The 15,399-nt window shown below is 40.3% G+C and overlaps 1 protein-coding gene across 1 annotated transcript; it reads left to right on the top strand.

The window, feature by feature from the left end:
* Nucleotides 1-1,040: 1,040 nt before the first annotated feature.
* Nucleotides 1,041-14,313, top strand: ZNF449 (zinc finger protein 449). Its single transcript, XM_008053803.2, has 5 exons — nt 1,041-1,105; nt 3,026-3,479; nt 5,067-5,271; nt 12,518-12,631; nt 13,137-14,313. The coding sequence occupies exons 2-5, from the start codon at nt 3,126-3,128 to the stop codon at nt 14,018-14,020; spliced, it is 1,557 nt and encodes a 518-aa protein (XP_008051994.1). The 5' UTR covers nt 1,041-1,105; nt 3,026-3,125; the 3' UTR covers nt 14,021-14,313.
* Nucleotides 14,314-15,399: the final 1,086 nt, after the last annotated feature.

Raw genomic sequence — 15,399 nt, 5'->3', positions numbered from 1 at the left:
AGACGCCACTGTCAGGCTCTCAGACCACCTTTGCCCAAATCCGGCTGCGCCCACCAATAACTTCTAAAAGAGTCAGTGTGCCTGGGGCTCCAGGTTTCAGCCCATGAGCCCAACTTCAGACCTGACTGGAGCTGACTCCTATGACTTGGCCTTAGGGGTGCCTGAAACTGTAGGGCCTTGCTCTGGTCTGCCTTCCACCAGTGCCTCCCTGAGGCACGAGCAGACAGCTTTCTCCTCACTGTCTTGAACTCACGCGGGACCAGGTCCCCGCCCCCACACAGGAAGTCCTAGCACTAAACTTTGGCGTCCCCAGACCAATAGTGACAGCTTAGGACATACAGTTCCCGAAGAACATCATTGCAGCTGGTGGTCATTGGATCAGATCTCGCCACAACTCGCCGCTGACCAACCAGAAGGAAAATTGCCTCCAGAGGCGGGATCTGCAAGGGATCAGTTGGAAAAAAAAGAGGCGGGGCCAGCGGGCAAAACCTAAGACCCAGAGACCTTTAGTAGCTGTTGAAGGCGGGGAAGAATGGTGGGAGTCGCTAGATCCAAGCGCTTGTCTTCAAGTGGGGAAACTAAAACAAACTCAAGGCCACTATAACCCGCGGGCAAATGAGCAGAGGCAGAATCCCCAGAAAAATTAAAATGCGAATTTCCGAGCTCATGCGAGATCCAATGGCCCAGGGTGTTGGGTGGGGCCCAGAAATCAGAACTTTTAACACGCTTTTCCTAGAAATTCTCCCCACACAGATTTGAGAACTAGTGACCGGGTCATAACAGATTTAAAGAAGGTCCCCACCCGCTCCAGTTACTCAAGGGCTGATGGGGGAAAAGCTCTCACTTGGATCGCGACCCCGGGTTCACCCCACCCAACACCCTGGGACGAAGAAGAGCTTTGACCGGAAACGGGAGCACTTCCAAACAGCTTGAGGTTGGTTGGACGCCAAGGGCAGTCCCAGCCTCTCCCACGTCAGCATCCCTGTGGGCGCACAGCGCGGCGGGCGGCGTGCGGCCTGCCGGGAAATGTAGTCCACAGCGCAGCCCCGCGCCTGCGCCTTGGGCAGTTGCCGGTGAGCTTGGGAGAGCCGTGGGCGCTGAGGCGGTGAGTCCCGGAGCGGCCAGAGGGCGTGGCCGTCCCTGGGGCGCGGGCGCGGGTAACGGGGCTCCTTCCGCCAGCCGGGGCCCCGCAAAGTGGCTGGTTCCAGCCGTGCCCTGCGCGGCGGGCGCCGGGTGGAGCGATGGGCGGCGGGCCCCTATCCGGCCAGGGTCCCCGCTGCCGCTCCCTGCGACCCGACCGGGCCTTCCTTAGAGTCCTCCGGGGCTGGGAGCGCCCCTCCCAGTGGCGGGACTTCGTCTCCCAGGAGCGCTCGGGGGCCGCACCCGCGACACCGGTATCCTATTTTAAACCATCTTTTATACTTTTCAGGGACGTGTCACCCTTGCCGGTCCCTAAGCGCCCTCTCTTTTCACACGTTGCTTTACTCGCAGGCCCTGTAAGGACAGATTCTCTATGGGGAGGTTTGGGGAGAGACCACTAGTCCCACAGTGGATTTTTCATTGGGAAGGGCCCGTGAAAGGAAACTCGGAAGATCAATTCCCCGGTAGACGTGGTGGAAGGTTTTGAGTCCATCAGGGGAGGGCTGGCCAGCTGTGAGGCTGGAGCGGATTAACGGGTGGGTCCACAGCCAAAAACAGCATAGTTCCTGGATGCCCTCCAGCAACGGTTAGGTGCCTAGTCTCTGGGAAATAGAAGCTTCCTAGGAATGAGTCGTGACAAGCAATAAACTTTAATTAAGTTCTTCCTCTATGCCAGGCACGCGGCTATTCGCTTTCCATGCAATTGGATCCGCGGAGAACATTTTGTGAAGTAGATGCTACGATTACCCTCTTGTTACAGACAAAGACACTGGGTGTCAGGGTCATAGCTAGCAGGTTATTATACCTAAATCTATCCATCGCTAATGTGAAGGGTGATAGGGGGACAGAGTGTTGATTTTGGTTGACTAGGTGGAAAACGGGTCATGAGTTTTTGTTGTTGTTGTTGTTATTGTTTTCCCCCCCTTGAATCCCCTCCCAAGAAGAGGACAGGTACAGGAACTGTCTCAGCAAAAGCAGAGAGAGGACCAATGGCACATGGACAGGCACAGGTCATGAGACCTGTGGATGCATGTATGTGATCATCTCTGTGAGCTCAGATATTGCACTAAGAACATGTTGATGTTTTTAGACGTTTGGATTGCAGGAGAATATCAACTTTAACCTCATCATCATCTCCCTGTGGGATTTACCATGCAAACTTTGATTGAAGGCGATTAAGGGGTGCTTAAAAGCTAGATAGACTTTCAGAGGTATTCAAAAGTATTGCTAGTATTACTTCTCCATTTCTTTCTACAGTTATGTCTATTGAACACTTGAAATTTATCTAGTATGACTAAGGAACAAAATTTTTATTTTTGACTAAACTTAAAGTGTTATATGGGGCTATTGGCTACCATAGCGGCCAGTACAGTTCTAGCAAATCCATGGATGAGCTTTGAAATTGTATAAACTTTGGAAACTGGATGCAGAATCAGAGGTGTGTGTGTGTTTTTCTAGGAAGTAAGTCTGTAGCTTTCATCAGATTCTCATAACCACCAGAGAGATTATGAAGTGCTGCTTTAAGTCTTTGTTAAAAAAATAATTTCCAGCTGGGCATGGTGGCTCACACCTATAATCCCAACCCTTTGGGAGACCAGCCTGGGCAACTTGGCGAGACTTCATCTCTACAATTAAAAAAAAAAATTACCCGGGTGTGGTGGTGCAGGCCTGTAGTCCCAGCTACTTGGAAGGTTGAGGCAGAAGGATCACATGAGCCCAGCAGGTCGAGGCTGCAGTGGCCATGAGCATGCCACTCACTGCACCCTAGCCTGGGCGACAAAGTGAGACTCCAACTCAAAAAAAAAAAAAAAGTTCATTAAGGGTGGTAAGTAAGCTCTTTTGTAACGACTACTGTTTTTCATTTCTCATTTTTCCCTGTTCTCAGCTGTAGGTAGCTCCCCCTGCCCCTGACGATTTCAGAGAGAAACAAATTGGAATCTGAGACTTCAGACCCCAGATAAACTCTAAACTGCTGGAAGGGGGCGATGGCTGTGGCCCTGGGTTGTGCAATCCAGGCCTCCTTGAATCAGGGCTCCGTGTTTCAAGAGTATGATACTGACTGCGAAGTCTTCCGTCAGCGCTTCAGGCAGTTCCAGTACAGAGAAGCAGCTGGGCCTCATGAAGCTTTCAACAAACTCTGGGAGCTCTGCTGTCAATGGCTGAAGCCAAAGTTGCGCTCTAAGGAACAAATCCTGGAGCTGCTTGTGTTGGAGCAATTCCTAACTATCCTGCCCACGGAAATAGAGACCTGGGTGAGGGAACACTGCCCGGAGAATAGAGAAAGAGTTGTGTCACTGATAGAAGACTTACAGAGAGAGCTTGAGATTCCAGAGCCGCAGGTGAGAAGAGAGGTTGGGATCTTTGTAATTGGCCAAAAGGAAGAAGTAGCTGAGGCAGCTGAAGCTAGTCAGGCACTTTTTCTGTGTCATTCCCCAGTACAAGATATCTTCGAGTCCTTTTCATTTTTCTCTTCTGCTAGAATCAGTATATGGGTCAGTATTTCTAACCCTGTCAGACCCAATTCCCTCTGTATAACAAATAGTTTATAATGTTCCCTTTCCTATCCTCATGTGAAATTTATAGATAGCATAACCTACCTATGTACATCAACCAAAAGCATCAATATTTTGCTCTATGGCCTGCAGGCCAATTCTGGTCACAGCCTGCTTTTGTTTGCCCTGTAATGGTTTTTACCTTGTTAAAGCATTGTTTTAATTAAAAAAAAAAAAAGAGGAAAAAGGAGAAGAACTGACAGGGAATGTGCCCACAGGGTCTAAAATATTTACTATTTGGTTTTGTTTGGAGAAAGTTTGCTGACCCTGGGTCAAGTAGAATCCAGAAGGGATATCAAGGAAAAGGAAAATAGTTTGCTATAAACTAATATACATGTTTGGACTTGACTGGATCTCATAACGTATGAGAGGTTTGCATCTATGCTTATAATCCTATGAATGGGACAGTCAGAAATTCAGACTCATACAGCTTAAGTACTGTTCATCCTGTGATTTTCCAAAGTAGTGTATGACTCTTGATATATCTGATCAATAAGTAGTGTAATCTCCCTTTGATTTTCACCGTAGTACATTCCTAGAAAATTTCATTTATGCTGAAATTATGCAAAACAAAAAAAAACAAACAGTGATACTTATCTGACCATCAGGGTGGGGTTCTCGACAGGTTCTTTGTACCTACTTAAATGTTTGAGGGGGGCATTCCACATTTGGTAGGAGCCTGGAACAATTCAGCATTGCGAATTATGTCCCATTAAATTCTGATAGCTACCACCCGTCAGTATATCCAAAACCCTCTGTGGGGATAATGACACTGCCCACTGTTCAGAACCTCTGTTCAGGGAGTGTCATGGCTGAGCAGAGGGCAGTATCTTTGGCAGGAGGAAGGAAGTGTTTCCAGATGGGTATCAGGGACTCTGAAGGAGCTGTTAGCTTCAGGGCTCCTAACCAGGAGTCTTCCAAAGGGTACTTGGGTTGGTGGTTGCCCTTCCTTTCTCTGTCTTCTTGGTTTTGTTTACTATATAAGATTTTATCTTCATATGGTCTAGACATGTGCTGCCCAGTACAGTAGCTACTAGCCATGTGCGGCTCTTGAGCACTTGAAATGTGGCCAGTGCAAATTGAGATCTGCTGTAAGTATGAAACACACACCACATGCAGAAGACTTGGTATGAGAAAAAGTAGGTGAAATATCTCACTAATAATCGCTTATATTGATTACATGTTGAAATTCCAATAGTTTGCATTGGATTAAGTAATACATACTATTAAGATTGACCTTGCTTGTTTTTTTAAAAAAATATATTTATTCATGTGGCCACTAGAAAATTTTAAATTACGTGCATGGCTCTCATTATAGTTCTACTGGACAGTGGTGATTTAGACTTTAGAGTGATGCTTCTCGTATTTTCCCAGGTTGATATGCATGACATGCTCTTGGAAGAACTGGCACCAGTGGGAACAGCACATATACCACCAAACATGCACCTAGAGTCACCTGCACTCCAGGTAATAGGACCTGCCCAGGAGGCCCCAGTGACAGAGGCTTGGATCCCACAGTCAGGGACACAGGAGCTGAACTATGGTGCTGCTGGGGAATGCCAGCCCTTTCTGGACCCTGGTAAGCCTAAGCTTTTCTTTCCTGCCTTTTGTTCCCTTTTGACTAAGAGGGAATATAGCTGGAGGAAAGGGGATCTGGGTGAAAACCTACAGGATGGATTGGAAGGAGCTTGTGGAGTAGAGAGCATAGGGAGGGGAGAGTCCTAGGAATATAAGGGACAGCATGTGCAAAGACCCAGAGGAGAGAGAAGACCTCCTACTGCAGTGCACAGGGTGTAGAGGAACAGGGGGTGGGAGTGGCAGTGGAAGAGGATGTAGAGAGATGCAAGATCCTGGATCATGAAGAATTTTCAGCCTTCTGGAGAAGTCACACTTGACTATCAGAGTGATGGGGAACCATTGGAAGTTCCCAAGTAGCAGAGTGATACACACAGATTTACATATAAGGAGATTTCTCTGACTTCACTAGAAGTGTATACGACTGGAAACAGGGGTCCCATTTGGGAGGTTGTTGCCATCATTCAGGTGAGAGAGGATGATGTTCTAAAGCAGGGGTGTGCTGGTGATGATGGACTGAAAAAGTCTAGTTCAAAAGGTACTTAGCAGATGTGAAATGTAGGACTTGGTGATTGTCAGGGTGTTGGAGAAGAAAGGGATAAGGATAAAATTCAAGTTTTTGGCTACTGAACTAGATAGTTCGTAATATTATTCACTGGCATGGAGAACACAAGAGACAGACCGATTGGTGGGCCAAGGTGAGCTTAGATTTGAATATATGGAGTTTGAGGTGCTTATGGGTCTCCAACATATTTGTAAATAAATGTGACAAAGAGGAAAACTCCACAAATACATAAGTGTACCTATTGTGGTCAAATCAGAACTATATAATATTGTCATTTGTCTTCTGATCTTTACACTACCTATATTTCCTGATCTGTTGAGAAATTTTTTTAAAAACTGTAGTTTTGTATGCATTCCAGGAGCAAGTGGTAAAACTTAGCTAATAATATTTTAATTATAAATATTTCTGCATATACATTCTGATTCTCCATGTAAGTTTGCTCCTTTTATCAACATTGTAGGTACAAAGATCATATGGTAGCAATCTTAATCATGAAGCTAATATTTTACTTTCTAAAGCACATGGAAATTCAGTGTATTTAACAAAGGATAGATAGACAATCAATTATGCAAATAAAAACTACATATTTGGAGGAGAAGAAATTATCCTGTTTTCATCACTGTTTAAAATGCTATAATATGCTTTGCAATGTGATATAAGACTCATTATTCCATTACATGAAGGTTACCTAAACTTTACTGTTTTATTAAAAATGAAAATATCTTTGATGTATTACATGAAGTACATTCTATTGTAGATTTAGTGGAAATCACGAGATGCCAGCTGAGTGTAGAAAAAATTTTAAAATAATGGAAGGAGTCCATTTATTTTATATTAAAATTTGGGATATTTATCAGCAAAAAATTGGGTTGTTGGGTATATATAAGTTGTGTATACATATATATTTCATTTAATTATGTTTATTTAATGTAACTGAAAATACACACATATTCACTGCAAAGTAAAAAAGAGCTTAAGTGAAAAATACAAAATGATCTAAGGAAGACATAAGCTTAAAAGAATTTCACATCTGAATGCCTGCCAGACACTGATGCTAGAGATAGGCAATAATAGTAGAATGTCTGCAGTCATGAGGAAAAGAGGCAAGAAGGCATTTGTCCTAAATTTATAAAATGTAATAAAATGCTTATCTTTGAAAATGTGGAGTCCAAAATTAGCACGCCCAAATTGGAACACATTTTCAATTGTGAAAGCTTTGGGTTTTTTATTTCAGTTGATGAGGTTCCAATTGGAATGTATGTGAAATGTCAAAGATCACATCTTTTGGTGATGAAGAATATGAAAAATGGAAATTTCAATAAAATATAGAGCAAAAAATGCTATCTAGAAAGCACCAGAAGATTCTTGTAACTTGAAGTTCTTCAGATTATCCTAGTATACCAAATAATTTACCATAAGCTAATATCTAACCCCCAACTATTAATAATGATATTTCTTGTTATAATGGAGCCCTTATGACACAGTCTTTGCTAATGGAGCTTAATAAAGACATTCTGAATACAGAATAGGGGACCATTCATCAATGAAGCACATTCTTTGTGAACCTTCAATTGCTTTTTCCCTTGTTGCATTGGATAGTTATTGATGGGTAATAAATTACCCCCAAAACTTTGCAGCTTAAAGGAAAAAGTATTTATCATTTTATAGTATCTGAGAGTCAGAAATTCAAGGGTGGTTTACTAGATGTTTATTATAGAGTCTCTCTTCTAGTTGCTGTGAAGGTGTCAGTAGGGGTTGGCAGGAGACCTCAATTCCTTGCCAAAGGTGCTTCTCCATAGGTGACCTGAGCAGCAGGCTTTCCTCAGAAAAAAGGATCTGATAGAAAGCAATATCTTTTCATTAGCAATAATTCACTATGCCCAACCCACACTTAAGGGAAGGAAAATAAAGTTCTACCTCGTGAAGAGAATATCAAATAATTTAGGAGCATATTTCAAAATAACCATGCACTCCATGCTTCCCTGGACCTACTAGCCTTTTACTTTTTACTTCAGTTTTTTAAATCAAAAACTAATTTTCTTTCTTTAATTTGGTCAAATAGAATATACCTATAATGGATCTCTTGGCTACAGCCAGGAGATGAATTTAACATCTTGAGCAATACATTATTGTCACTGGGAAACTAATGCTCTAGACCATAGTCTCAAAAGCAGAAGACATGATTAAATTTAAGGTAACTGGTTTTAGTTTCTATCTGTAGGACCCTTCTTTCTTTTTCTTTTTAGTTCACATGTTATAATTGAACATATTTATGGGATACAAAGTAATGTTTCAATATGTAGCTACAATGTATAATCATCAAATCAGAGTAATTAGCATGTCCATTGCCTCAAACTTTTAGCATTTCTTTGTTTCTCTCAGTCATATGTGAGAGCTAAAAAAAAATTGACCTCATAGAAGTATAATGTAGGGCCCTTCTTTTTTAATAACCAACTAACCAGCAGTTGATGTTTCTTCTATTACTGTAAAACCACCCATGTGGTGGTAAGAGTAGCTTCACAGATCGTTTACATTGAGGATAAAGAGACGAGCCTCCTGATGAGAAAGTAAGCATTAAGACCTGCTTTCTTACTGCCACTCAGCATTGACCCAGAAGCCATGAAGCCAAGCTAGAAAGCATTCAGTGAGCACATTTATATATGTAGCTGTTGATAGGGTGTATTTCTAGAACTGGGATTAATTAGTTAATGGACATTTAAAACTTTAATAGACATTGTCAAACTGTACCAATTTATCCTCCCACTATAGCATATGAGAGTGTCAAATTCTTCTTACCTTCACTTACCTTTGCTATGTAATAAGAGCTGTAGCTGTTCTCATTACGTTGGTAGACAAAATTAGGGCTGATATCTATGGAAACCTTTTAAATAAGTGTCAGTTTCATTCAGCATTAGTGGTGGTATTTTATTCAATATATAAGAATAGAAGATAGGAACTGAGGCCAGAGAGGTAAGAGATGAGTCAAAGGTGAATGGGAAATGGCTTTAGCTGACATGGGATATGAGAATAAAGTTGAGGAGTATAACTTGGTGATAGCGTCCAGAAATATGTGAATGTTATTCAGGACAACAAGGTTGGGGCAGGATGTGGTACACACAGAAGAAATGCATTAGGTTGACATTCACAAAGAAACTCAAGTTTGAACACATGGTCCCACATCCAGGGTATGGGTACTATCCTGACGCACCTAATTTGGGGCCAAGCTTCTTTAAAGCTGACAACAGGAGTATGATGCCAGGGATGAGAAAAACCAAAGCAAAAGTGTTGTACAGAAAGTAGCAGCTGGACTTAGTTCTCATGGGATTCTGACTCCAGGGCTACTTTTAGTCCTTGAATACATCTCATAGCTAGCTTCCTTTTCACTCAAGGATCAGGAGTCTAGACCTGGTTTCAAAGCAGCATTTGATGAAATCTGTAGCTTTAAGAGTTTCAAGTTGTTGCTGTATAGGATGACAATAGCCATCTGGCCACTTCCTGTCATTCTCAAAATTTTGTCCTGTCTTTCATATTGAGATCTTCCTGGGCCTCCAGGATCCTACTGCCCTAAGCCTTTGCTACTTGCTGCTCTCCCCAGTTTCAGTTTCTTTCCATTTTTACTTGATGGCAGCTTTATTTGATCTAGGAGCTCCAGTTTATGTTTTTACCTGAACCACAACATTCAATTATCCCTCTCTTAGATTTCAAATTGAAGCATTAACAAAATAGTGAATTTAAAAAATATATTAGGCAAGGCATGGTAGCTCATGCCTACAATCCCAGCAATTTGGGAGGCTGAGGTGGGAGGATTACTTGAGCACAGGAGTTTGAAATCAGCCTGGGCAACATAAGGAGACCTTGTCTCTAAAAAAAAAAAAATCAAAAAATTGGCCAGATATGGTGGTGTGCACCTGTAGTCCCAGCTACTCAAGAGGCTGAGGTGAAAGAATTGTGCCACTGCACTCCAACCTGGATGACAGAGTGAGACCCCTGACTCAAAAAAATTAAAAATTAAAGCATTTTATTGGAAATGCATTTTCATTTTCTTAATCTGAAATCTATTGCTTTTCCTCCATGAATATATAAATTAAGGTCTTTATACTACTTTCTAGGGTTTGATATAATGTACTGAAATTTAAATTTTCCTTAAGATTAATATTAGCCAAACTAACTTGCTAATATTGCTTAATGATGTTAGTATTTAAACACTTTCCTATATTCAGAGCTTTTGAACAGTTTTATTAAAATAAATTCAGATACCATACATCATCGCCCCTTTAAAGTATACAATTCAATTTTTTTATATATTCGCAATATGTACAACTATCACCACAGTCAGTTTTAGAATATTTTCATGATCTCAACAAGAAGCACTCAAAAGTATTCAACTATTCACTAAACAAATACATAAACCAATAACAATAAAAAGCCCTAGGAGGAGGAGGTGACACAGACTTGTTATATTTTCTAAAATTTCTAGTTTTTGTTGTTTTTTTGAGGGAGGGTTGGAGTCTCACTCTGTCGCCCAGACTGGAGTGAGTACAGTGGCCGCTCCTGGCCACTGCAGCCTCGACCTGCTGGGCTCCGGCGATCCTTCCGCCTAAGCCTTCCAAGTTGCTGGAACTACAGGCACACGCTACCACGCCCGGCTAATTTTTTGATTTATTGTAGAGATGAGGTCTCGCCTGCCCAGGCAGGTCCCTCAGCCTCCCAAAGGCTCAGGATTACAGGCTGAGCCACCGAGCCTGGCTAAATTTCTAGTTTTTAACAAAAAAAATTATAAGACATACCATGTGGACAGGAAAATATTATCCATAAATTTTTGAGGGAGGATCAGGCAACAATCTGCTTATTAGAGTGGCTGGATATTGGATTAACAAAGACTTCAAGGTAGCCATTATGAGTATGTTCCAAGAACTATAGAAAATCATGATTAAATAAGTCCAGGACATTATGAGGATAATATCACATTAAACAGGGAATATCAATAAAGAGACAGAAATCATGAAAAAAATCTAATGAAAATTCTGGAATTGAAAAGTACAATAATTGAAATGAAAGATTCACTAAGTTCGTTCAGTAGTAGATTCGAACCATCAGAAGAAATAATAAGTGAACTTGAAGCCAGATCAAAAGAGATTATGCTCACAGAAAAACACAGAGAAAAAAATAATGAAGAAAAATTAATGGAGACTTGGAAAAAAGTGGGGTATCATTAGGTACACCAACTTGCATATAATAAGAGTTCCAGAAGATACCTGAATGGGAGCTGAGAGGAAAGGGTGTCCAGTCTGGAATGAATCTGGGAGGTAGGGATAAAGGGATCAGTTTAGATTCAACTACTTCAGACTCTCCCTGTTCTTACTGAATTTGAGTAGACATTTCTTTACTTGAATGGACGTTTCCTTACTAATGCTCATACGACCATTTTAAGAGACTTTAAATATTTTTTTTAAATAATTTTCACTGAGAGGTGGGTCTGCAGAGCTTCTCATGGTATCATGCTGGAAGTCTATTTCCTTTCAGGTTATAAATTTAGTTTACACCTAAGCCTTTGCTACTCTCTGTTCTTTTGAGTTTCAGTTTGCTCCTTCTTTTACTTCACAGTAACTTTCCTTTGATCCATGACCTTCAGTTTTATTTGATCTGTTCCATGTGTTACTTTCTCATTTCACTCTTAGCTTTAAAATCCAAACAGAAACAAAATAGTGAATTCAAACAGCATTTTATTTGAAATTCACCTTTTGTTTCTTAATCTTAAAAAGAGAATATAGTTTTTCTCTATAAAAAATAAAGTATTTTATTCCACTTCCTATGTCTTGATATAATGTTCTGAAAAGTCAAGTTTTCCTTCAGATTAACATTAGTCAAACTAAATTCCTAATGTTATTTTAATAACGCTAATATTTAAACATCAGCCTACATTTAGATCTCAAGTCAGTATTCTGCAGCCCACACTTCATTGCAGACCAGTAAACTTGACTGGAGATGAGGAAGGAGAGGAAAGGGAATAGAAAAGAGGATGCAAGACACAGCAGCCATCAATGAGGAGAAGGGTAATCAGATTGAGAGAATGAGTGCTTAGAAATGTCACCTGGTTTTCCTTAGATTGACAGAAACACTATTTGGTAGTCGTTTTGGCTAATTTTAAGAGAATCTACTTCTAGACTTCAGCTGAAACAAACATAAAGACTATTTTTGCTAGTTGCCAACCCATTTCAATTTCCATTTTAATTTGAAAATCTCAGCTAAAATTATTCTAGTAAACAGTTTCATAACTCTTGCTTGTACTTATCTTTCTTTATTTGGCACTCAATAGCAGTGTTTTCCAGCATTAGTATGCCAAAACTTCATAAAGATTTGCTTCATATTTTAGTTCTAACCTAAATTAATCTAATTTTCAAAATAAATGCAGAAGTTATTTAGTGCATTGGTTTTAGCACACAGTTGATAAACTCACCTTCCATAGATTAGAGAATAGCCTTGAACTGAGCACAAAAGGATGTTCTCCTTATTTCTGGTTTGCTCTTATTTTTAAAAAAGGCTCTTGTAAAAAACTGTAGGTGAATTAAGAGTAGTTGAGGAGAAAGTAGATATTAAGAGGCCATGTGTCCAAGAAATCCACCTAAATTTTGAAAAAACCTTTAATGAGCCAAACTATCATGCTTCCCATCTTTCTTATGGCCAGGATATCCACTACCAAAGCTTGATGTGAACTTCCCATTGGAGCCCAGAGAAGAGCCATGGGTGAAGGAATTACAGGATTCCAAAGAAATGAAACAATTACTTGATTCCAAAATAGGTGAGTAATTGATCTTTGATATACTAGGGAAGAAATAAAAGAAATATTCGACCTTAAGTAAGGTAAAATGCTTGGAATTATATTTAGGAATTTCTATACTCCTACTAGTGTTGGGTTTTTTTTGGGGGGGGGGAGTTTGTTTTGTTTTGTTTTGTTTTTGAGTCAGAGTCTCATTCTGTCGCCCAGGCTGGAGTGCAGTGACATGCTTACAGCTACCACAGCCTTGACCTGCTGGGCTCAGGCAATCCTTCCACCTCAGCCTTCCAAGTAGCTGGAACTACAGGCACCCACCACTACGTCCCATTAATTCTTTGATTTATTGCAGAGTCGCGGTCTCACCATGTTGCCTAGGCTTGTCTTGAACCCCTGGGCTCAGGCAATCCTCTTGCCTCTGCCTCCACCGTGCCTGACTCCTACTAGTAGTTTAATATAACTCTTCATTTTCCCTCAGTTTCTTTTTTCTGTGCAACACAATGACATCTGCAGCTTTAATCTCTTCTCTTAGGTTTTGAGCTCGGAATAGAAAATGAAGATGATACTTCAAAGCAGAAAAAACTGGAGAACATGTATCCATTTATTGTAACTTTAGAGGAGAATGCTCTCCACAGTCCAATTTTGCAAAAAGATTATGTACAGTTAGAAAACCAATGGGAAAGCCCCCCAGAGGATTTACAGACAGATTTAACAAAACTTGTAGATCATCAGAGCCCCACTCTAGGAGAGACACCTGAGAGCTCCAACTTGGAAGAACCTCTCAACCCTAGACCCCATAAAAAAAAGAGTCCAGGAGAGAAACCTCACCGATGTCCTCAGTGTGGAAAATGTTTTGCTCGGAAGTCACAACTTACTGGTCACCAGAGAATTCATTCAGGAGAGGAACCTCACAAATGCCCTGAATGTGGGAAAAGATTCCTTCGTAGTTCAGACCTTTATAGACACCAACGACTTCATACAGGGGAGAGACCCTATGAATGCACTGTATGTAAAAAGCGATTTACCCGGCGATCACACCTTATAGGACACCAGAGAACCCATTCTGAAGAAGAAACATATAAATGTCTTGAGTGTGGGAAAAGTTTTTGTCATGGATCAAGTCTTAAAAGACATCTGAAAACTCATACAGGTGAAAAACCTCATAGATGTCATAATTGTGGGAAAAGTTTTAGTCGACTGACAGCTCTTACTTTGCACCAGAGAACACATACTGAAGAGAGACCTTTTAAATGTAATTATTGTGGGAAAAGCTTTAGACAGAGACCAAGCCTCGTTATTCATTTAAGAATTCACACAGGGGAGAAGCCATACAAGTGTACTCATTGTTCTAAAAGCTTCAGACAGAGAGCAGGCCTTATTATGCACCAAGTCACTCACTTTAGAGGACTTCTTTAAGAATTGTTAAGGAAAACAAGTCCTACAAAAATTGACACTAATTAAAAAAAAATCTTAACTTGCAGCAGCCTGTTTGTCTTGGAAGCTTTTGTTTAAGCTTATAAGTATAGCTTTTTTTTCTATTTTAAAAACCCATCTTTCAAGGTATATGAATACTAGAGTATTTACTCTTACAACTTGCCTAGATTTGATTTATTCTGTCTGCATAACTCTTTTTTTTTATTAAAATGAAAAATTTTGTTTTCCAAGGCAACCATGTCACAGGTGTAAGCATAAAGCATATACATGATGACAATCCTTTTAGGATGGGGTCAATATAATGAATGAACATGTCATATGACACATCTATTATGGCAGTACCATAATTATTCTGCTCTCATTGTTAGAGGTGACTGTATTCATTCAAAGATGTAAATGTGCCCCACGTGGCAAGAAAGATGACAATAAATTTTGTCAAACAATGAAAATGTGTCAGGAACGCAAGGATGAAAGAGATGTCATTAGCCTGGTAAGAACTGGGTTATTTCTATTAACCTTTTTTTATGTTTAAGGAAATTAAGATTTTGACCTTTACTTTTGAATTTTGCAAAGTTTGCTAGTCTGCTTAGTTGGCAGTCTATGGTGATGCTGCTTAAAGCAGAATATTAATTTGGTAATTTATTTTGTTCATGAAATAAGTAAGGTCTGTGTCTGGAAGAATCCACTTGATGGTTGAAATTATACAAATAGAACCTAATTTAATTTAGATTGACTGAAGAACCAGTGTCCATTGCTTTTCACTCTCCTCTGGTATTCAATCATGTGTCTTTCAGGGCTTTTAAAATTTTACCCATTTTTTTAAAGTCTCTCTTAGTATGTATCATATAACACTTAGTTCTGCACGATATTCTGCAAATATGTCTGGAAATTGCTTCCTACTGTTCTGCCTTCCTACACTTATAGTGCACATCAACATATGAGAATCTTTGAGAGGTCCTCAGTAAAGAAAGAAAAAGCACCTCTTTTGGCTCAATGTTTTCCAAACTTTCACATACACCCAATAATAACCCAAGGAACTAGTATTCTGCAAATATCCCTTGGAACACTTTGCCTTAAACAAATATATCTATAGCTATCAGTATAGTCCTACTGTTCCCAAGCCTAGTTAACTCCAGTTGTTTAAGGATGTTATGAAAAATTATTTAAACATATACATCTTTTTTGTAACACACTCTCACACACATACACATATACACACATTTTTTAAGGAAGTGACAGTCACTAATTCAGATACTTTTTTAAGTTGTCTAGTGATTATCAACTTCTTTGAATTTTGCTTATAGTCACACACACACACATACACACACACACACACACACATACATACATACATTGCTACT

This window comes from Carlito syrichta, unplaced genomic scaffold (genome assembly GCF_000164805.1).
Source record: "Carlito syrichta isolate Samal-C Ts95f unplaced genomic scaffold, Tarsius_syrichta-2.0.1 Scaffold76129, whole genome shotgun sequence".
Taxonomy (NCBI): domain Eukaryota; kingdom Metazoa; phylum Chordata; class Mammalia; order Primates; family Tarsiidae; genus Carlito; species Carlito syrichta.
This window is presented reverse-complemented; position numbering and strand designations above follow the sequence as displayed.